Here is a 22,793-nt window from a genome sequence, read left to right on the forward strand (position 1 = left end):
TTTTGAGAGCTGATGCTACTGATATATTATGCTATCACTATATTGTTGTTTATTTGTTTTTTCATATATTACCTCGATATAATAAATAAAATCAGTTTAAGGAGACTAATACAAGTTTAAATATTTTTTTCCAAGTTGTCATTTACGATCCGTGGCTCCTTTGAGACTTTTGTTCCTCGTGATGAGTACCATACGATGCAAACGAAAAAGATTCTGCATTCAAATTAATACTCAAGGTCAATTTTATGCTCCACATTTTTAAAAGATTTCCATCGACCCGAAAGTGTAGAATCACTTTGCAAAGCCACGAAGAATACTTTTTTGGCATCCCATACATTTATATTACCTACGTTTACGACAATGATAAATATTTCAATATTTTCCTGTTGTCGTGAAACAATGAGAGCGTAAAAATTAGAATGCCTGTCGACGAAGCAATATTCCATAAAATATTTCATAAAATGGCCGACAGCATTCCGCTGTCTAGGTATTTCTAAAAAATAAAAAATAACCTACTTTAAAGCGCGCTCTTTCTGGTGACATAGTTGACTTTAATTGCTGACAAACGGCGCACCTTTGTTGATATTTAAAAACAAAATATCAGCGTCGAGATATATGTTCGTTAAAGTTCACAAGTTTTCCACGGGAATTCACCAGGAGAATTCGATCCTTAAACGACCGTATTTTCGGCGATGTTACATCCCTTCAATTTTTCATTTTTTGATTGAAAATGTTTAAAAATATTCATAATTACTATACACGTATTATAAAAAACTCGTAAATATTGTGCATTTCTCACAGCATATTAATATAAAGCTATTAAAATTTTAATTGATGTTGGAGAACAAATAACGACAAATTATTGACTTAAGCATTAAAGAACAAATTTAAATTAAGAATTCGATTAAATTCAACTGTTACTGTCTCAAAATACAAGATACAAAAATTCTAACGCGGCAAGTGAAGTGAAACGTTCAACTTTCTGCGATCAAATTCTCAGAAATTGAAAGAATATCGTTTTATTAGTTTATTGCTTTCTTAAAACGATTTTGAACAAATTTCAATAATTTACAATAATGCAGCTTTAACATTAGACGTTTCGAAGTTATATTATTTATGAATTTTATTTTGTTATATAAAATTAGCTATAATACACATATACTCAATTTAAAAATCATTTTCCTCTTTCGCTTCCTTCTTTTTTCTCGCAATATTCTTTGCGTTATTCGCAACTTTTCCTTAGCTGTATTATTTAATTTAGGAAAATCTATTCGCATCCTCTTTTTCCCTCTACCTTTTCTAGCGCCATTTTCTAGATTATTTATCGTTTCTCTTAACTGTATCATTCAGTTTAAAAAAATTTCTCTTACTTTCCACAATTTTCTTCTCGTTCACTGCAGTTCATTATCTTCACTCTGCAATTCACTATCCTATTTTGAGTCACATTTGATCGGAAGCGAGAGTTGCATACTACGATTAACGCGCGGCAAATTGAAATTTAAATATGTTGTTTATTCTAACAACATGAGTACGTTACGAGAAACCAGCAAAATCGTCAAACTATAATGCAATCTCTTCTTTCGTCCACATGTTATCACCATATTCTTCTCACAAAACTCATTCCAAAGGTTTAAAGACCTCCAACAGCCGAATCAAACGGAAATCGAGCAAAAAATGTAATCTGGAATCGATCAGTAGCGACACGATGATAAATCGTCGTTTCGTGCCATGAAATTCTAAACACGATCGAACGAGTCCAACAAAGCATAAAAATATCCACCTGAATAGAGTACAAACACAGTGGGTCCCCAGAGAGATAGAGGATGACATTCGATCGCGAGAAGAAAACGTGGGAAAAGAAGATGGCGGGAACGGTTTCGACGAAAGGAACACGAGTCCACGATAAAGTTGAAAAGATGGAAAGCGGAGGAATGGGGCGGAATATAACACGCCAACTAACTGTTGAGTTGTTTCAAAGTTGTTCGTTCGATGGACGTGTTTCGAACAGGTGGTAGGTAGGACTTGTGAACGGAGTTTGATAGTTTTTAAACGGTCTGCGTGCCTGAACTGGGAATAAACGTTGGATGACACTTTAATGGATATCGATAGAGTCGAACGACGTCTATTTATGTATTTTGAAAAAACTTCTTTTAATTATGTAGCTTATAATTAAACGAGTAAGAAATGGATGATGAAATTCTATCGGTATATGTAACTTTTTATATTGATTTTCATTGAGACAGGATTTGACATTATTTTTGCAAAAGTGGATTGTACATATTTGAGGAAATTATCCTTGTTTACTTTGTTAAAATTGAAATCCTAAATTTTAAGAAAGCTTCTTATGTTGATTTCCATTAAAATACAATTTGATCTCGTTTCTAAAAACCAGGTTATGTGTATTGATAAAATTATTTTCATCTATTCGTCCAGTTGAAGTGTTACATTTAGGAAATGTATATATAATCGATTTTTATGAATATAAGATTTTACGTAATGTTTTCAAATGACGGATTGTGTATATTGAGAGAATCAGATTTATCTATTCTTCAAGTTAATATGCCAGATAAATGAAAAGCTAAAATGTACAGATGCTCGTTATTAATCCAGCATTCTCGGTTCTTGCATTTCAATCTCTTTATGCAGTAACAACTAAAACAAAACTAGCCTCATACCTGTAATAACGATCGCATCCCCTTCTCTGGTCGGCTGGGACGTCCCAGCACCGGAAATAGATGCTCGACTCCTTTCCGTTTTTTTCAGACAGCGGAGCACGCGCGATTCAGACGTGTTTCAAGCGTGTTTTAGCCGTGCTTCTCTCCGGCTTTATGCCTTTGTACAATTCCCGTGCCTCATTGTCCTTTCAACGACGACGGCGACGGCGACGACGCGTGTTCTCATGCGTCTCATCAGCGTAACGGTTGTTAAATCCAAATCGACAGCACATCGTAATCGACAAAGCAGTTTCAGACGATCTCGAAGCTTTCCCTGCTACCATTTTCTTTCTTATTTCGCGATGTTTCGTTTATCCGCCGTCGACGACGAATTTCCATTTTCTTTTTCACTCTCCTTCGCTTTCTTTCTTTTTTTTTTTTCACTTGTTACATCAAACATCAGAGGGATCAAAGATCAACATCAGACAGGATGCAGATATTCGAAGGGATGTTTAGAGATCTTTGAGGTGCGAAGCGTTGACAAAAGAAAGCTTCTGATGAGGATGGAAGCGAGCTTCTTGCAATTGCACGAAGATGACGTGTGTGTTGTAGCGTGTAGTTTTCTTGAAAGGGTGAAATTTCGAGAGATGTAACCGATTTGAAGATTTGTAATGGAAGTGGAGAAATTAAATGATGTAACGTTCTCAGTAACAAGGCATTAAATCTTCTCAAATCGTTTTAATTAAACACTAATTATGCTTACATATCCGACACTAATTATTCGAGAGGTTTAACGGATATGAAGATTTATGATGGAAGTCGAGAAATTAAGTGATGTAACATTCTCGGTAATTAAAGGACTTAAAGCATTAAATCTGCTGACTCGGATTATTTTAATTAAACACAAATTATATTTGCATATCTAACATTAGTTACGTATCTTGGATTACTCTAATAAATATACGTTAGCTCACAAAATTATTTCGATATTCGTAGACCTTTTGTGAATATCTTGTGCGTGTTACATAAGACATTTCGAAATTCCATTAGCGCTGTACTAATATCTTAATTATCATGATTATATTGGTAAAGTTTGAAACTGATTCAAAAATCTCCATAGGAATTACAAAATATTTCTTGCAAGTATATATTTCGTAAAAAACATAAATAGATTCAAATGGTCCATTATCCATTATACCAAAAATCTCAATATTCAGTATGAATATTTATGTTTAATGCTTGTCATACGGATAAATGTATAGTGACTATAGAACGTATTTGTACACCATTGAATATATTATAACATTTATTAACTAATTAAGTTCAGGCACGTTAAATTTCGGACCATTTCGTAATACTTCTCATATGACTATAAAAATTTGGTACTTACGTGAAACGATTGTGAAACCCGATAAAAAGCTTCATTGGAAAATAAAAATATGTACAAGTACTTTCGTAGCCGCTTAGTTACATAAGTACTATACATTCGTTATATAATTATATAACCGAAAAAAATTGGTAAAAACGTATTACAAAATTTGTACATAAGAAAACTTCGTCAATATAACACGCTTTCCATTATCGAACTCGTAAATAATTTTTTAGTCTGCATCCGCTCGTTTAAAGCCGAAGTTCTCCACGTGTATGGATTTATAATCGTGAAAGGAGTTGATTTCAATTAAAAAGCCGAACGTAGTGGCTGAGAGAAGTTTAAACGTTTATACCCGACACGCGTGCAAGTTTCATCGGTGGATCCTGCATAAACAATCTCCGAAACAGTCTCGCTGGAAAATCAAATGAAAGAGAGAGAGAGGAAGAGGACGAAAAAAAGAGGAAAAAGAAAAAGAGAAGTGGAGGTCTTCAAACTTCATTTTCCACGGCGCGAGACTTTCGCTACGTGCCTTTCTATAAACAATCCTCGAAGCACCCTCGGGGAAAAATACCGCCACCCTACTCGAAACTTAATCTCCTTACTTCTTTTTCAGTAGATTTATTCGTAAATTCATGCCACGCACCGCCGATACAAATTAAAAAGCTGACTGAAAATTCAACTATTCTTACTGGCCAGCGAGTATCGTGAATTTAAATAGTTTGAGAGTTTCACGATGATTTTGGTTTATTTTGATCGGGATTAGACGAAGTTAGAAATTTCAGGTTTTACGGTAATGTGACTGGAAAGGAGTAATTAATTAGTTTGGAGAGATTGATCTTCGCAATTCATTAGTTTTAGGAGATTGATTGGTTTTTAGATATTTAGAAGCCTGAAGATGTTAATTAATGTTAGATGTTCGGATTAAGAAAATGTAACAGAAGAGATAATAGAATTTATTGGTAATGTATTTGAAAAATGGTGGAAAGATGGATAATTCGTCTTTTGTGTGTTTGCAATTAATTAGTTTAGAGAGATTGATTGGCCTCTCACTGCTTGGAAGATAGAGATTGTTAATTCGTGATGGACACTTATTTAATTGTTGTTAGAAATTGGAAAGTTTTAAAAATATAACGAAAGAAGTAACAGTATATCTTTATAAGGAATTTGAAAAAAGGTGTAAAGAATAATTTTTTTTCTTTCGGTAATGATTTTCTTTTGGTATCTAAAGTACCAAAAAATCCTTTCCAACTTCACCATAACTTCTCAAACTCCATTACCTCAACGATTAATCAAGACATGCCCCATGAAACGCAACAAACAAACAAAAATCAAAAGAATGTACTTTGAAAATTCCCAAGAACCATTCAGACAAATTTAATTTTCGTCCCCTAACTAAAACACCTTTCCAGTTTGAATATTTTCTAAAGGCTACCCCTCCATTTCTGCTTCCTCTGTCCATTTCCCATCCTCTTTCTTTGTCCACATTTTGTCACGAAACCGTCCACTGTTTGCAATCGAGAGAGGGGCATCGTGCACGAGGGTATATTACCATCTCGTCATGGCTGATGTTCGCTTCTGAATGCTTTTCCCCCGGAATATTTCCATATTTCTTCCGGTGGCCATATTTGTTTTCTCTATTGCCGATATTAAAACCGGCGGAGCGCGCCACTTCGACGCGAACGTTTATCGTTCAGTTTTCCATAGGAGTCGTAACGATTCCTTACAGGGCCCTCGAGGACATCCCCTACAGATGTTGCGATTCTTATGAGAATAGAAAGGAATTTCATACTTCTGATCTCTAAACTGAACGGTTATTGATTCGAAATTGCCAGGAGTTAATTCGAGGCAATCCGTGACTACGGTACAGGGTGATTCAGCTAAGTGGGATCACATAAAATATCTGATTTATTAATTACTGTATAGAAAAACTTTTCAGAAGAAAGTTACGCTATCTCAAGACGAGGTAATTCTTTTATCAGATTCCACGATCTTTTAGTAGAACCCTATATAATTTTATTTAATTTCAAAGTCCAGGATTAGCCATGTTTTTAGTATACTTGATAAATTTTCAAACTGGATTTTCTTGGAAACTAAGCCGAGAGTGAAACAATTTTATTCTACATTTTTTCTTATTCTTTCCTCCATATGGAATCACGTAGTAGCCGCTTTTATATTTTATATTATATTAACATATTATTCGACTAGGTTCTGTATATACATTTTTATAGTACGCACATTGTTTAATAAATAATTAAAATTAATATCTGAATTTTTATCTAAACTTGCCTTACTTAATGAAACTTCATGGATACCTACTTTCGTTATTTGTCCACTTATCTTCGTCCTCGGCTGTATCTCGCTACATTAGATTTAAAACCAAAGTAAAACGAACAGACGCTATAAACACACTGGACGAATTGTAGTTCCACGATACAAGTAGTCTACCAGTAAACACACGTGAAAGAATCGGAAGCAAAAGCGAAAGAAGAAGTCGAAGTTAGGTACAGAGAAATAAAGTCGTAACGCGACGACGCAAAGGGAGAAGAAGATGAGCTAGAGAACAAGAAGGCACGGAGAAGTTGCTGTGCAAATGTGTGCGGACACACTTACGCTTAAGGTGGCCAGCTTCTGCGAAGCTTCGCTGTCGGAAAGGAAGATTTTTAAGTTGGAGGAACGTCGGTAATAGAAATGGAAGCTAGTTTGAACCGGAGAATGAGATGTCAACATTAGCCGTCCTCGTGGAGTAGTACCAATTACTGGACTGGCGGAAGATGGAGGCTTGAATCATTCACCAGCTTCCGGTCGATGGACCGTGCACGAGATTTGGTTCAGGATAATTCTGGTTCTGTTTGTTGAATGGCTATGAAAGGATTTTTTCCACTTTCGCTGATAAAATAATTTGTGTTTAAATTGATTCCATACCTTTTCAAAGAGAATTCAAATTTTAATTTATTGCTTTATTGTAATTTATTGTAATCATGCGGAATTACAAGAAGAAAGGAAAAGATGTTACAGAAGTTACATAGAGAGTTATGACACAGATGATGTTTCTGTAGAATTGTGACATGGAAAAGTGTTTGACCTCGAAATATTTATTATATATATAAATTTGCCTAAATATTAAATGGACATAATGAAATTTTTATTCAAATATTAATACACATACATATAAGATACGAGATATATAAAATAAAAAATATCGGAGGGAATAAAGTCAATCGTAGAATTTAAATTCGGGCAGGTCAGTTTTTGAAGTGAAAATGTTGGGTTTATAGTAATTAAAATAGTAATTTTACGACTTAAAAACTAATCTTTTTACATTTATCCAATTGCACATTATTTTGATACTATCTATAATATTTATACAAAAGTATAATTAATAGTATAGTATATATAGTATAGTATAACAACAAATAGTATAACAACAACAATAAAACAACAAATAGTATAGTATAAGTATAATTAATATTTCAGCCACTTTTTCATATTTATCTTCGTTTATCAAATTTTCGTAAACGTTCAAAGAAATTAAAAAAATAGGTTAAACAAATCAATTTAACTGGAACATCATGACTAGCATTCGCGATTAAAACAAATTAGAAGTTCAAGCGAAAACAATTCCAAACTCGTGGGAATTCGATAGACACGGAACTTGTTAAACTCTGAAACTTCGTAAACTCGGAGCTTAGAGTCTTGGCCATGAACTTGCACCATCACTGGATCCCATTGCATTACTCGATAATTGCAATAACTGATTTCATAGAAACAAAATTGTACATATCCTTCTCTTTTTCCAGCAAACAGAAAATTTCTTACAATGATATTCCTTAACAATTTGCTAATAATTTCTCAACATCTGTTCCAAGAAGCATCGTTTGTACCATTTTCCTGAAGAGCTTAGATAGCGAAATAATCAAAGGGTGGAAATAAAAAAAAACTGTATGTGCCTTTTTAAAAAAAATTCCTTTTCCCTTAAGAAGGCCGTTTATATGGAAACCAATATCACTAAATATGGAGGCAAGTGTTATTAATTTATAACATTTCGTATGTGATATAGGATGTATGTTACACGATTCGTCTCCGAGATTAGACTAAATGTGCCTGCGAGCTCCTAGTGCTCGGTCATGTACGTTGCATCTTGGATTGCGAGAAGAATTCATTTTTATTTTCGTTGCTCGTCATTCGTTATGTGACCACTCCATGCGGACAGCGTATACTATAAATAAACGTAATATAAATACATATATACACCCGCCATACCTGTGAAAAACGTAAACGTGATGAGTAATATGAGTGTTGGAAAAAAATGAAACGACGAAGTGACGAGAGATGCAAAGGTAATGAACGAAAAAGAATTCGGACATCGAACAGGAATTATAACAGAGAAAAAAATAAAATTACTCGCCATCGACATTAAAGATAAATCTGCTTCGTTTATCCCATCAAGACAGAAAATGTGTACTGGTACTTTCACTTGAAATATAAAATACTTTTTGTTATTTATTAACAAACCTTCGAAATATAAAACTAAAAATATTGTAAAATTATATAGAGCAGCACAGAACCTATAATAAATAAGTTTCGTTATATTCTATCGATAAACTACATTTCGGCGAACAGAAAGGTATTTTTCACGAAATTTTTATTTCATCACTTGCAGCTTTATTTATTTCCGCTTCTCAACTTTTATTGAAATATTTTTATACAAATATCGCATGCAAAATAATCGCATACAAAAATATCGCATACAATCTAAATATCGATATATAAACCGAAATTTCGTTTTGGATATTAGTACATGAAAATCTATAGTGACAAAGAAAGGAAGATTATTACGTTTAGTTAGAAAAATATAATAACTAATAAAACAATAATTCTCGCCTGCACAACGAGATCTTCCGATTAACATACCTGTTTAAAACATAAGAAAATCAACTATAAAATTATAGATATATCCATCCGCACCCTAAAAAGACCCTTCAGCAGCAATCATCAACCCTCTCGAACAGCGTCTCGCCATCATCTTCGCCACGTAGTAAGCCCATTATCTTACATCCCTACCTATACTCCAACCTGAAGCACAAAAGAAAACCCATCGTCCCATCGATTGTATCGTTCCCCGGAGACGCAAGAGACACGCCATCCACCTTCGTCACCAACCCACCCCTTACCTCACCCGTTAACGACGAACGCGTTAACGACGTTGGCACGTCGCCGCGATACAACGTCGTCGAAGGCTGCTCCGTCTACTGTTCTTGGGTCAGGATAGCGTCGCTGATAACGTTGCTCGTTGCAATGACTAAGGAGGACGCGCAGGTGTTTCCGTGCGACGCGACGTGCAGCATGCACAATGTTGGCCCAGTTGGTTACGAAACAAACGTATCATAGGCGGACACGACGTGATGTTCACCGTGATATCCTGCGTCAGCGGACACACGGTGCCTCGTGTATACCTGTACTGATACAAGAGACGAGAGAGAGAGAGAGGATGAGGGAGAGGTTAGGTGGAAGGTGATACCTGTTACGTGCAACCGACCAACATAAATATGTATGGGACATGAATGGCTGAGCGTGTACAGGACGAGAGTAGAAGCGGCCCGTTAGCCCGTGCTGGATTCGGATGGACGGATGGGGGTGGATGTCTGTTTACGTATGGATGTTTTGCACACTCTTCGCGAGAAGAATCGAGAGTAATTTCGTTGCTGTGAATGATACGCCACGTGATTGGTAATTACGAAAGAATTTGTGAAACAGTTTTTTTTTTTAAGGAGGATGAACTGTGGATGTTAATAGATTTCCGGGGTGATTGAAAGTGCAATTTTTAGTCGTATCGGTCTGTAAATTTTTTATCATATAAATAAGTTAAAACATTGTACATTGTCACGGAAACCATGCACGCGTGCCAAGGTTCAAGTTTATCGGATATGTAGGAGTAGGCGAAAATTCAATTACAAAATTTTCTTACATAGAAGTGAAGCTAGATAAAAGTGTATAAAAATACACATAGTATATTTAAAAGTATGTATATAAAATATTCGAAGTATGGTACTTGTTAAGTATATATTTAATATTTAGGGGAGTGGGTTTCACAAGATTGTGATTAGGCGATCAGGGAAGCGTTTGCGAATTACTTTTTTCCTCGGTTTAGGAGAAGAATGGACTGCTGATGATTAAATATTTATGGGAAATTTGGAAACGATGAAATACCTATAATATTTATAAATGCATAAAATATTCGAAGTATAATACATTTGCTAAGTGTAATATTTAGGAGATGAGTATCACGGTAGGATTTGGTTACGTATGAATGGTTTGTACTTTCTTCGTGAAGAATCAAGAGTAATTTCAATTCATTTTCATCGACTTTCATACGTATTGCTGCGAATACTACACGACGCGATGGGAACAATTTAATAGTTTAAAGACTTTTTCTTATCACTATGAAAATCCGATACGTACGTATTTACAAGGCATCAGGGAGAATAGACATTTACGAGGGACGTCGTTTGAAAATGAATTGTACGACAGGTAAAATTGACACGTGAAGCGGAATAACGTCAATCGAAGAAAGGACTTTGAACGGTATTTCATAGAGGCATTTGTACCATGGAACGTACACTTGCTGGCATGTTTAAACATTTGCCAATATTTCACTGTCCCTTCGCGTTTCCTACGAAATCGATAACGAATAGGAGTAGAATGAAACGATAGAATCATTTTATGGAACAAATCGCTGCTTCGAGTGGTTTCGTTGATATTCCAGAACAAATTTGATGTAAAGCTCTTTAAAATTACGTTTACAATGTGTTTTATTTGAAAAAAAATACAGATATATAAAATTGTATTGCGCTTTTAAAAGAAAGATTGAAGATTTTATTACCCGCAACAATCGAACATTGTATACGTAAATTCTATTTAAAATTAGATTTTCGTCTACAAAAAATAGCGATTGCAAAAATATTTTGCTATTTCAGATTTTCCATTGCAATAAATGACTATTTTGAAAAAGTACGAATAAAATTTATCAGTTTTTATAGAGGAAGAATAGATAAACCATGTTTTCCTTCGTTAAAGTTATTCCACTGTTTCGATAATATCACAGATCAAGCATTATAATAGCCAAAAAATTAAATTGCTTTCTCACGCTTCGAAGGGGCCAACTAAAAATCATTTTATTATCTTATTACTCGGTGAAACAAAATCTCTGGTTAAACAAAGGATTATGTCATAAATTATTATCGAATAAAATTAAATTACCTTTTTACGCTTGAAATACCACATCTAGGAATCAGTTTGTTATTTCATTATTTCGTTAAACGAAAAATTATTTCGTAAAAGGATTGTGTCGCAAATCATAATCGAGTCAAATTAAATTACTCTTTCACGCATGAAAAAGAAATTCAATTGGATGTTATTTTATTATTTCATTACTTCGGAAAATAGGATTATTCTTCCATCAAGAAAGATTATATCACAAACTATAATCGATTAAATTGAAATTACTTTTTCAAACTTTAAAAATAATTTTACTATTATAATACTATTATAATTTTTCTATTAAGAAGGATTATGATACAAAATAAGAGACTAAATCGAAGAATCTATTTTTTACGTCCATCGATGATGCAGCATAATAGAAAAATAATATAAACTATTTTAAAATAATATATTTGGAAAAATAATATATATGTATAATAAATAAAGAAATATAAACAATAAGTAAAAACAACAAATAGAAATAATACATTTTGGAAAAATAATATAAATTTTTCCAAAAACTAATTAACCATATAACTAAATATAACTAAACCAAAACTATTATAATCGTTTATAACTCAGCAAGAAGATATTAATCGAAGATCAAAGTTTTTAGCTTTGCCAGCAATTTCCTCAAATTAAAAGCTCCGTCACTGCTACACTGCTTCTCCATTACTCCTTTAAATTATTCAAAAAACAGCTCGTCTATATTTCGTTGGCATTGGTTCAAAGATCGTGCGTGGAATTATTCCACCTTTGTTCGTAATAATATTCTTCTTTCTTGACTCGGTTCTTATAAGAAAAGGGGATCAAATGGGATAGTTTCACAGGCGAACGAACGCTCGATTGAAATACGTGCCAGGAGAATCTGTCGCGGACGTGCGTCCATAGGGCATTCGAAGATTTTACAAAGTAGTTCGAAGCTTTTACGTAAACGCCTCGTCTTCCGTTATATGAACTTCTCGATACTTCGGTTGAACGAAAGAACGATCGTCTTTCACTGCGCTTTCGTAGCGTAATTATCGAGTGAGAAGTTTCGTTCAACGAAATTTTCAAGTTGTCGCAAGTTTCTGCAAGATTTTGAGGCTTCTACGAGAATTGGAGCATGGAAATTTCCAGATGTGTATCAAGTGATTTTATATTATTAATATAGTTTTGAAGAGAACGTTGTGGTTTAAGAATACTTGAAGTTGTTCGCGATTATTATTTTCAGCCGGATATAATTAAACTTGATTTTGAAAATAATTCTTTTAAAGTTACTCTTTTTACGTAAATATTACAGATATTTGTGATTTTTATCGTCCTTATTTTTGTCGTTTTCAGCACGTTTTACAGTGGTGTGTGATAATTAATAAGTGTCAACAACTGACCCATCATTATAAAATACAATAATAGGTGTTCGTTAAAAATAAATCTCAATTTATTTTCCCTTTGCTAATACATAATTTTATAAAGAATATATTAAATATAGTATTTGAATCATATACGTGTACTTAATAGTAATACATAGTAGTACTTAATAAATATGTAATACAGTCAGATACTTTTTGTGGCCAATTATAAAAATGGCAAAATAAATAGAAACAACTATAACAAACAATTCCAATTCAAACCTTAAAACGATGTTACAAAGGAAGTCACACGCTATCTTCAACGTTATAAAAAATGTACGTGTTTCTCTGAAGAGCACGCGAAACTTGGAACAAATTACCAGAGAATTTCCAAACTGGTATTGTTTCTCGACGTTAATCCCCTTTTTCTCTACGAATCTCCATGAAAGGACGAATGTTTTCGAGGAAAAAAGTGCTGAATGGTTCGTGTGTTCCGTTGTTTTACTCGGTGTCTGAGACAACGACGTGACAAGAAGGCTGGATGTTGCCCTTCTTGGAGAAAATGAAAATGCGCCATCCAGACGCTGCGAAGACGACAAAGCTTGGCCGACAGACGTTTGACACGAACAGCCGCCGGTGTGACTCGAAGAAAAACTTCAAAAAGAATCGATAGACCTCGGCGCAGACCCCTTTTCTCCTCATATCCTGTTCCTGCGAGAGGATAGAAGCCTCGAAGACGTGTCAGACCTTCTGATATTGGGGATAATGGAAGTGTCGTAAAAATGAAAGCCACGTGTACCGTTTTCGGTACATTCTGAAACTGGTTTTCAGATCGAATGATATTTTTGTCATTGATCGATAAAGTGCAAGAAGACAATCGCTGTTAACTGCATATGACGCACCCGGTTTACTTTAATTTATAATCAGCTTGTTTTTAAATTTATGAATTCATCGTTATCGTTATTACAGTAGAAACAACTCAGGGAATTTTCAGGGAATAAACAAAGAAAGACGTAAGGCTAACTATTTTTGTATTCGTTTTCCCCTTTTTTCATAAAATAAGTTTTACAAAATAAAAGTCAGAATATTTACTAAATTAATAGTGTTTCGAGATAAGTAGATTAATAATTTTTTATAGAGGATTACAAAATATATGGTTCCGTTTAAAAAAAACATCGATCATTTTGAAATCACGAAAAATATGATCTTAAGACAAAATTTTTATTCGCCATGATATTTGTCTCTCCCTACCAAACAATTTATTTCTTCGTCATCTTTGCGTGTCGTTGAAAATAACGAAGACATCGCCTTGTAACGAAGTTAAAGGCGTATTTATACGCCTTCCGCGGTTAAAAAATGGGATTGACAATGAGTTTTCAGATAATTTTATATATTTATCAAAGTCTATATATATTGAATATCGAACGAAAGAAAAAACTAGGGATACAGTCGATAAAGCTCGAATCGATTGCCACTGACCCGTTTCCTGCGACTCCACGTCCACGTATCCATCCTGATGCCTCGTGACAGGGACGTGCATGCGCCGTCCCACTGGTGGACGACAGTAATCGTACTTCCGATTCGCATAGGGCTGTCGAGCTGCAAGTTACGAGCTATTTATCTCCGTATTTTTATTCCGTCGGGAGAGACGATATTAAATTGCTTCTTTCACATCCAAGAAACTTGGCCCCGTCGGGGCTGTCTAGCAACCTCATTTCCTGTTTCTTTCAGGGCTATTCACGTATTGTTGGATACCTTCGTGCCTAAAAACATTATTTGATGTAATAAACAAAAAGACTGTGTGCGTACTTAGGAAATAAGCACCAGCTCGAATGTTCGATCGAGGTAATAAATAGCTACTTTGGTTCGTTCGATTCCATTGGAAATGGATTGGAAATATTTATTGGGTAGAGAAAGAAAAATGTTTTGTCGTGAAGTTTAAAAAGTTTAAAAAGCAGACGTAGAATGTTGGGGAAAACTGGCGCGTAGATTTTGGAATTCCTATTTTTCTAACTTTGGAAGATATAGCATTTTAGGTATTGTCAGTAACAATAGAAAGTACAGGATTTTAAATATCGTTAATAATATAGAGAATATAGAGTTCTACATATTGTTAGTGATATAAAGATATCACTAACTTAATAAAGAGATATAAATAACAATGAAAGCAAAGAATCTTAAATAACGTCTTCTTTGGCTATAGAAGATATAGAATTCCATATACTGTTAATAATACAGAAGATACAGAGTTTCAACTATTAACAATACAAAGCTGTTAACAATACAAAAAGCTCCTTGATAGAAAGATACCAAATAACAATAGAACCGAAGAATCTCAAAACTTGTGAAAACTCCAACGATACAAAAAGCTGGCAATCCAAACTACGAAATAGCTTCGACAAGTAAAACGAAGACACCGAGTGAAAACAATCTGCACATCACGATCGTTATGAGGAGTAATTTCATTTTCGCTGAACTGGAGGATTCAAGGATCACTCGAAATGTCCGAGCGTTTACGTTGGCGTGGAGGGCAGTTACACGCGAGCAGCTTAGTCGAAATCTGGTGGACGAGGCAAGGATCTTGAAAAGAAGCAGAAAAGAACCAAGGTCCGGCGAATCGAGCGGCCGTTGGCTCCGACTAAATTGAAAATTTCACGCCTGACGGTACGTCGGCAGCGGGATTTCATCGACAGATACCGAGGATTTTGCATAACCTCTCGCGTGGATTGGAATCGAGACGAAAATATCGAAGCTATCGCGTTATTTCCTCCGGATCCATGAAATCCACGCATAACCAGCTTTTGTTTTCAATCGAGCCGACTGCTTCCGGCCTCCTGAAGCCGCTTTTCATCGGAAACAGTCGCGCTCCAAAAGGAATATCGGCTTCGATCGCGTTACGAAGATGTGCAAAATAAAATTGCTTTGTTTTCTCGTACTGAATGCGATTGAGCGATCGTAGATAAATTCTTTTAATAATTTCCTGATTTATTTGTGATCTGTTATAGATAATGACAGGTAAATATGGTAACATAATGCATGTAAATAATGGACATCTTCTGTTTGTAATGTGTATATATCTACCATAGATATACATGTTTTAATGTAGTTTGAATCTTTAATTTGCTTTCATAGTTTAATATAGATTAGAAGATTGGAAGCTAGATAGAAAATTGTTTTATCTACTGGATGTTATAACAAATTTAATTTATATATGACGTTAAATGTTTTATATATTTTTGCGTATTTCGTGCATTTTAACAATTTATTATAATCGTTACTGCGTTTTATATTTATTATATGGAACATAATAAATTATGAAACATTGCATTGAATGTGTTTTTATTTATAATAAATTTTATATCGATTTAATAATATTTTATATTCGTTAAATTGAATATATAAAAATTAATAAGCATTATATATAGTGTTATTTAATTTCCATGGTGAATTGTTAATTATCTTTTGCGATTTCTATATTCATTTGAATGATTTTCATGTTGAATGATTAATATTTTTAAATTGTACGTAACGCAAGTTAATTTGTAATTCGAATTACAATTCTTCCGATATGAAATATAAAAGATACACTTTTCGTTTGTCGATTAAACAATTTTTCAAGATTCTAATAATTTTTCGAACTGCAAAAGCTTCATAAAGCTTGAATTTATTGAAAAATTTATTTAGATAATCATCAAAATGAAGATACATGTTTCTATACCGTTAATAAAAACTATTTTCAATGGAAAGATAGGTGAAATGTAAATAACGTACAGAGCATAATGGTCTAAAGGTGTATTTTTTCCATCAAGCTCTCACGAAATATTAAAAACAAAAAAAAAAGAAACGAGATATTACACACAAAATGAATTAATACATGAAGATAGTTGTGAAAATAATCGAACAAAACATATTTATCACGCGATTCTTCATTTATCAAATTTTATTACACACAAATATATCGTGAACGATACCAAGAGATTGATGATACTTTCCAGCAATTTTAATATTTATATTCATTACTTACTTCCATAATATTATTTCATATTTATATCCGCTAGCTAATAAATCATCAAAGGCGCTGTCTCCATTATATAAATTATTACTCGGTGAAGAATTGAGGAAAACGAACATTAATGGTCAATTCTACGGGATACTCGACGAAATTTCAAGTTGAGCTTCGTTTCAAGTAATCTACGTACACTTTTTATTTATCGGGTAGACATTCATCTCGTGTATCTAATTTATTGATAACGATTAAATTGGGAGATAAATTCCATTGTAAATTGTCCATAAGTACTGGAATATCTGTATTCTTTCGTTAAATAAATTATTTCACCGTGCTACATTCGCGGATATAAATAGCAGTAAGTAATTTCACGAGTCGGAAGAACATTTTGTTTTTCGCGATTTTTAATGTATAACCTCGTAATATATGACGTGTTTCCGGATATACACCGCCGTTGCAACGGAAGTTAAATAAAAAGCTGCGCAAAACGAGGACGCGCGAGCGAAACGTTGAAAAATGATATTTCTCGCGGGCTTTGGGCAAAAACGCGTGAAATCGAACAACGAATTAAATGATACGATGCACGATATATATCGATGGGCTGAACCGTGGGAAAGTTGTACAGCTTGTAAAGCTATTTCAAAGGGATTATTTGAAACGTGGCGTTCGCAGGCCGCGTCAAATACTGGAGATTAACGTCGGCCGCTGACGTATTGCGTTACTTTGACGATGTAATTCACCAGTCTCATCCGTAAACGCCATAAATCACGCTGGACTTGTAATTAAAACATTTACTGATGACAAGAAACAGTCTAAATGAAAGCTTAAGGAAAACTGGTATTGTAGCGGAATAAAAACTGCAACGCTGTTTAATTGATTGATTATGGTACTTTTAGGAGGTGTACCATTTAATCATCGATAATAAATTGAGCCTCTGAGAAATCAAATTGATCACGCTGGACTTGTAATTAAAACATTTATTGTCACCAAGATCCAGTCTAGATGAAGACATAAGTGAAATTTCTACTATAGTACTTAGAAAAAAAACTGCAGTATCGTCCAACAAATAGATTATATTACTTTTAAGAGATATTTGAAAGTTGATAATAATTTGAACTGCTCAGAAGTGAAACTAATAAGCTTTTTACGCGATTGTCAATTTCATAGTATCGTAAATTGAACTAAATTCAATGTTTCCCTTTTTTAATCTATTCCTTTGTCAATTTTAAGATTTTTCTTACCGAGAAATTGATTTGATCGCAGGTGGAAGGTTCGTGGTCACGTCTCAGGGGGACCTACATATCCGAGCCGCCAGACCGGAAGACGGCAGAGCCACCTATTCGTGCTTAACTTTTCACGCATTGACCGGTGAAAGAAGAAGAAGCGAGCCTGCAACGTTAACAGTCGCAGGCATGTTACTTGTATTTTTACATAAGCCATATTTTTCTCTTACTGCTGAACATTTCTCCGCTTAAGCAATTCTATCTCCACATTATCAAGATTCTCTTGCTAGAAGGCAAATTTAGATATAATGTAACTATTACTAAAATACTGTTTAATTTTTATATCGCTATAAAATTAATTTGTTATTACCCTTCAAGTATCATATCGTTTATAATCATAACAATGTTACAATTTAATTTACACTTTCACATTCACTTAACATTCCATACTACGAATTACAGAAATTTTAATTTGAATGAAATTTTAATTGAAGTATTAAATAACAACATCAATTGCAACATTATTTAATTATTATTTCATTCATAATTGCGTCGATATCAAAATTTCACTTGGTCTCCTATATTTGCTCACATTCCGTATTATACAATATGAATTATATTAGAGAAATGTTAATATAAATTCAATTTTCATCGAACTATCAAAGAGAATGAACATTTAATAGAATATATATCGTTTAATTTTTAGAACCAACGGGATCTATGCCACCACGGTTGATGCAGAGATCTCAGATCGCCATCTCTGCTGAAAGCGGCTCGGACGTTCATCTAACTTGCTCAGCCCAGGGGACTCCACCCCCGCAATTTACTTGGTATCGCGATGTTAACGGTTGGTTTAATTATAGGATTGTTTACTGTGTAATCTAAATGCACTATAGCATCATATATTCCAACGTGATCAAACCATATCAGATCATAAACATAATATCCTTTAAATAATTATAATTCCAACGATTGCTTTTAAAAAATAGATCTCATGTGAATTTGGCTACAATGGTCACTTTATAAAATTTATACAAAACATTTGTTTGCAAGCTTGTGCACGATTAAATATTTGCCATTAATGTGCTATTAATGCTGTCCTCAAATGATACAATATCAGAGCCACAAGATTTGTAATATGATCAATTTTGGAAAGAATTATACACACAATTAAGAATTTTGATTGCTATTTTCTATATATCGTGCATTTTGCTGTAAGAAAGGAATGTTTAAGTAATTCCGCGAATTTAAATAAAGAGTATAATAAAAAGTAAGATTATTTCGTTATATTGATGGTAACAACAAAATTTGGAATTTTTACGTACTGATTGATCGGTCATAAATGTTAATTTTTACTTCTATACTATCCAATTCTTTATATACTCCATAATTATGCTGAATTATAAAATTAAAATAATAATTGTAATAAATGAAAATGATTAATCTTCGTGAGATCAAAACTACAATACATACATCATCTATATTAAATTTTATGCCAATCAGTTCAATTTAACAACTTCATTCCCTTCCATTCTTCGTCTTGAACGAAAGTGTACATGAAAATGACGAGATACGATAACATGTAATATCCCGCGTTAGCGAGAGTAGTATCGAACATCAAGCAACGAATATCCCGTTGTTGCAGGTCATTCGATACCGGTAGAGTCATTTGGTCGAATTCAACTGTGGGGCGATTTAATGCAAATTCGCCGCGTGGACGCTCAGGATGCAGGAAGGTACATTTGTCGAGCCAGCAATCAGGTCGGCGAGCAACGAGCGGAAACACACCTGTCGGTCACGTCAAAACTTAACGCGCGAATACAACCCCGAGTTCAGGTAGGATTTAGATTTATCACCTTCATTCCTGTGTAACTTTACTTGACTTAAAAATCTTCGTAATTTCTCCTCATGTTACGATAAATAAAGAAATATACATAGTACATATATCATGGATTGTGACTTTTTCTACGATGGCATATCCGCGATAGATTGTAGTGCTCTGCCTTTTCTTCAATGAGAGATTATTAATTATATTTTTTTTTTTTTCGTTTTTCGTCATGTTATCAAGCGTACTTCATATTTTCTGAATAATAACAATAAGAATGATTTATTTTATACTTCCATTATATAATAAAGAATTAGCCTACATCAAAAGTCTAATAGAACTGATCGTGAGGTACTCGCTAATATAACGTCAAGTCATTTCCAAAAAACTATTTCATATTTTGTTAGTAAACAATTATGCTACTTATAGTTTTCTTGAAGCTGTTGAAGAATAGTACTTTTTATGATGAGATATATTTAATACTTAAGAATTGACAGAATTGTACATGAAAAGATACTCTATATGTCTAAATGTTTTTCATTTGTTTATTTGTTGTAACATAAAGAGGAGTTGCAAAATCTGTTTCATGTCACTGTTCATATATGTTTATCTATACTATTTTTAATTTTATAGATTTTTTATTTGTTGCACATGTTTTAATTTTATTTCTTCTATTTTGACTCTATCTTTTATTTACTATATCTTTTATTCTACTTGTAAACCTATATTCTTCTTACGTCCTCTATGTTCTTTATTTTATCACTTCCATTCTCTTATTATGTTATAATTCTATTCCAGTAATAATTTTGTTACTATATTAATTCTACATGCTTTTTATATAGCTTACAGACGTCTTAAATCTGCTCGTATTTTATTCTGTATTTTTTATTAGCACTCTCAATAGCATAATGTTGATCATTTGTAAAGTCTTTTACTCCTGCTAAAAGTGAAATTAGAACACAGGCATATGAATATCTTTTTTATAACTTGTGAATTTTTAAATATGAATTTTTCAATATGAATTTTTAAAACATGAATTCTAGATCACGATTTTAAAAAATTTGAATTTTGAGCTTTAATTATAACAGCGAACATAAGGGCGGACCATAATCATGACTTCACAAGTCATAAGTCATAGGTAATGGTGTCGATTTCTATGAATTCATAAATCACATAAATTGGCAAGGATTCGTTGTCATCGAAGTCGACTATGGTAACTCCCAGGCTACAAAATTCAATCGCGACCATTTCTGAGTCATAAAATCCAATTACAATTGACCCTCGTGTTCCACAATAGTGAAATACTTATCATAAGTGGCAGCTATGACACTAAAACACTTACTGTTAACTTTTACGACTATCGCCCCAGAATCGCGGAAATAACGTAAAGATCGGATCATTCGATCCTATGAAGATTCCAGATAACATATTCCTCTTATTACTCAAAGTATATGCGTGTGTGTATATATATATATACATGCATATGCAATTAGCAAACTGCAAGTAAAATGTGAAATTCCTCTATTAATTTCAAATCTCAAATTGTTAATTGTATAAAAATAATAAAAGAATATACAAGAATATAATATAAATATAATAATAAATAGAATATAATATAATAATAAATAGAATATAATATAAATATAATAATAAATAGAATATAATAGAAATATAATTAAAAGAATATACATATACATGCACATATACATGTATATTTTTTGTAATATCGCGTCATTTTTATTTCAATTCATATGTATTACGTCCCAACTGAATCAAGTATAAGGTACTTGAATTGTAAGCAATTTGATATGTGAAAATATTTTCGTTCTCAAAATAACGAAAAAGCAGAGGCTCGTGAAAAATGACTGTCTGAAGATAATTTTTCTTTCGTATGATTAATTGTAGAGGATGACTACCTAAGGATACCTACAGATAAATTAATGAATAAAACTTTCATAGCTATCAGACGTCTTACAGCAGATCGCTAGAAAAATGGCATAAGAAGATTTGAAGATGGTACTGCTTGAATTCTCACATATGTTTTTTAATAATATTACTATATGTAGAAAATATTACTGACAGTTCACGCGTCTTATACTTTCTATTTTTCTTTAAGTAATCGTATTCTGCTTACATTAGTAAAAATAAGAAATGAAAATTTAGGAAGCAAATCATTTGAAGATTTGTTCTCCAACTTTATTCCTATTATTTCAAACAGTAGCATTCTACTTACACTACCGAAGATAAGAGACGATTATCTTTTCTATAAAATTACATATAAGTTATTAAAACTCTCATCACTATAACGATTTCCTAACAAGCTTCAAATTAAAGATTCACGAAAGAGTTTAAAAAGAACACATACAATCCAACATTATATTATCTCATACAATCACTGTACCCAGAAAATCTAACGTCGTAACAAAGAATCCCAAAGAGCTTCGTAACACGGAAACTCTCACAAACATCTCAACACTTACCGCGTAAGTTCAAAATCGAATCTCCACTTCGACGATTCCATCCATTTTCCACGAAAGACTTTTCTTTCCAATAATCTCCGACATTGCAACAAACCTCTACACTCTTCCATGAGATCGATTAAATCTTACAAACTAAAAGAAGAAAAAAAGAATAAAGAAAAAATGCGAGCACCATAAAACGGTTGGGCAACCAACGAAGCGGATGAACAGTGCAGTGTTTGCGTCAAAGGGAAAAGGATCGTGCAGCTGCGTAAATCGCGGCACGGGCATTAACTTTCGAGCACGAATCGTTAACCGTTTCCCGGTATTTACAGATCATCAATTCCGGGGAGTCAGCCACTATGAATTGCACGGTGGAGGGTTATCCGGTCGAAAGCGTCGAGTGGTTGCACGACGGTGTGCCGGTATTGACCGCGCAGGACACGAGAATCAGATTGCTGGCTCCTCTGGTGCTTGTGATAGGCTCGGTCGGCCGAAAGGACAAGGGGATGTATCAGTGCCTGGTCAGAAGCGACAAGGAGAACGCGCAGGCTACCGCCGAATTGAAGCTTGGAGGTATATTCGACTGAATCTGATAAAGACGACATACGTATTTGTGATTCGTTGGCTTTCAATCGCGTTATTAGCACGTTGCGCTTCGTTCTC

The 22,793-nt window shown here is 33.6% G+C and overlaps 1 protein-coding gene across 5 annotated transcripts in view; it reads left to right on the top strand.

Annotated features, from left to right (window-relative positions):
- Positions 1-22,793, top strand: part of LOC132904862 (cell adhesion molecule Dscam2) — a 304,829-nt gene that overhangs the window by 264,110 nt on the left and 17,926 nt on the right. For all 5 annotated transcript variants that reach the window (XM_060955649.1, XM_060955646.1, XM_060955647.1 and 2 more), the window contains exons 7-10: positions 17,884-18,030; positions 18,550-18,690; positions 19,489-19,679; positions 22,463-22,703. In XM_060955649.1, coding sequence (XP_060811632.1) covers positions 17,884-18,030; positions 18,550-18,690; positions 19,489-19,679; positions 22,463-22,703 — 720 coding nt within the window. The remainder of the gene's footprint in view (positions 1-17,883; positions 18,031-18,549; positions 18,691-19,488; positions 19,680-22,462; positions 22,704-22,793) is intronic.

Source organism: Bombus pascuorum, chromosome 3 (assembly GCF_905332965.1).
Source record: "Bombus pascuorum chromosome 3, iyBomPasc1.1, whole genome shotgun sequence".
Taxonomy (NCBI): Eukaryota; Metazoa; Arthropoda; class Insecta; order Hymenoptera; family Apidae; genus Bombus; species Bombus pascuorum.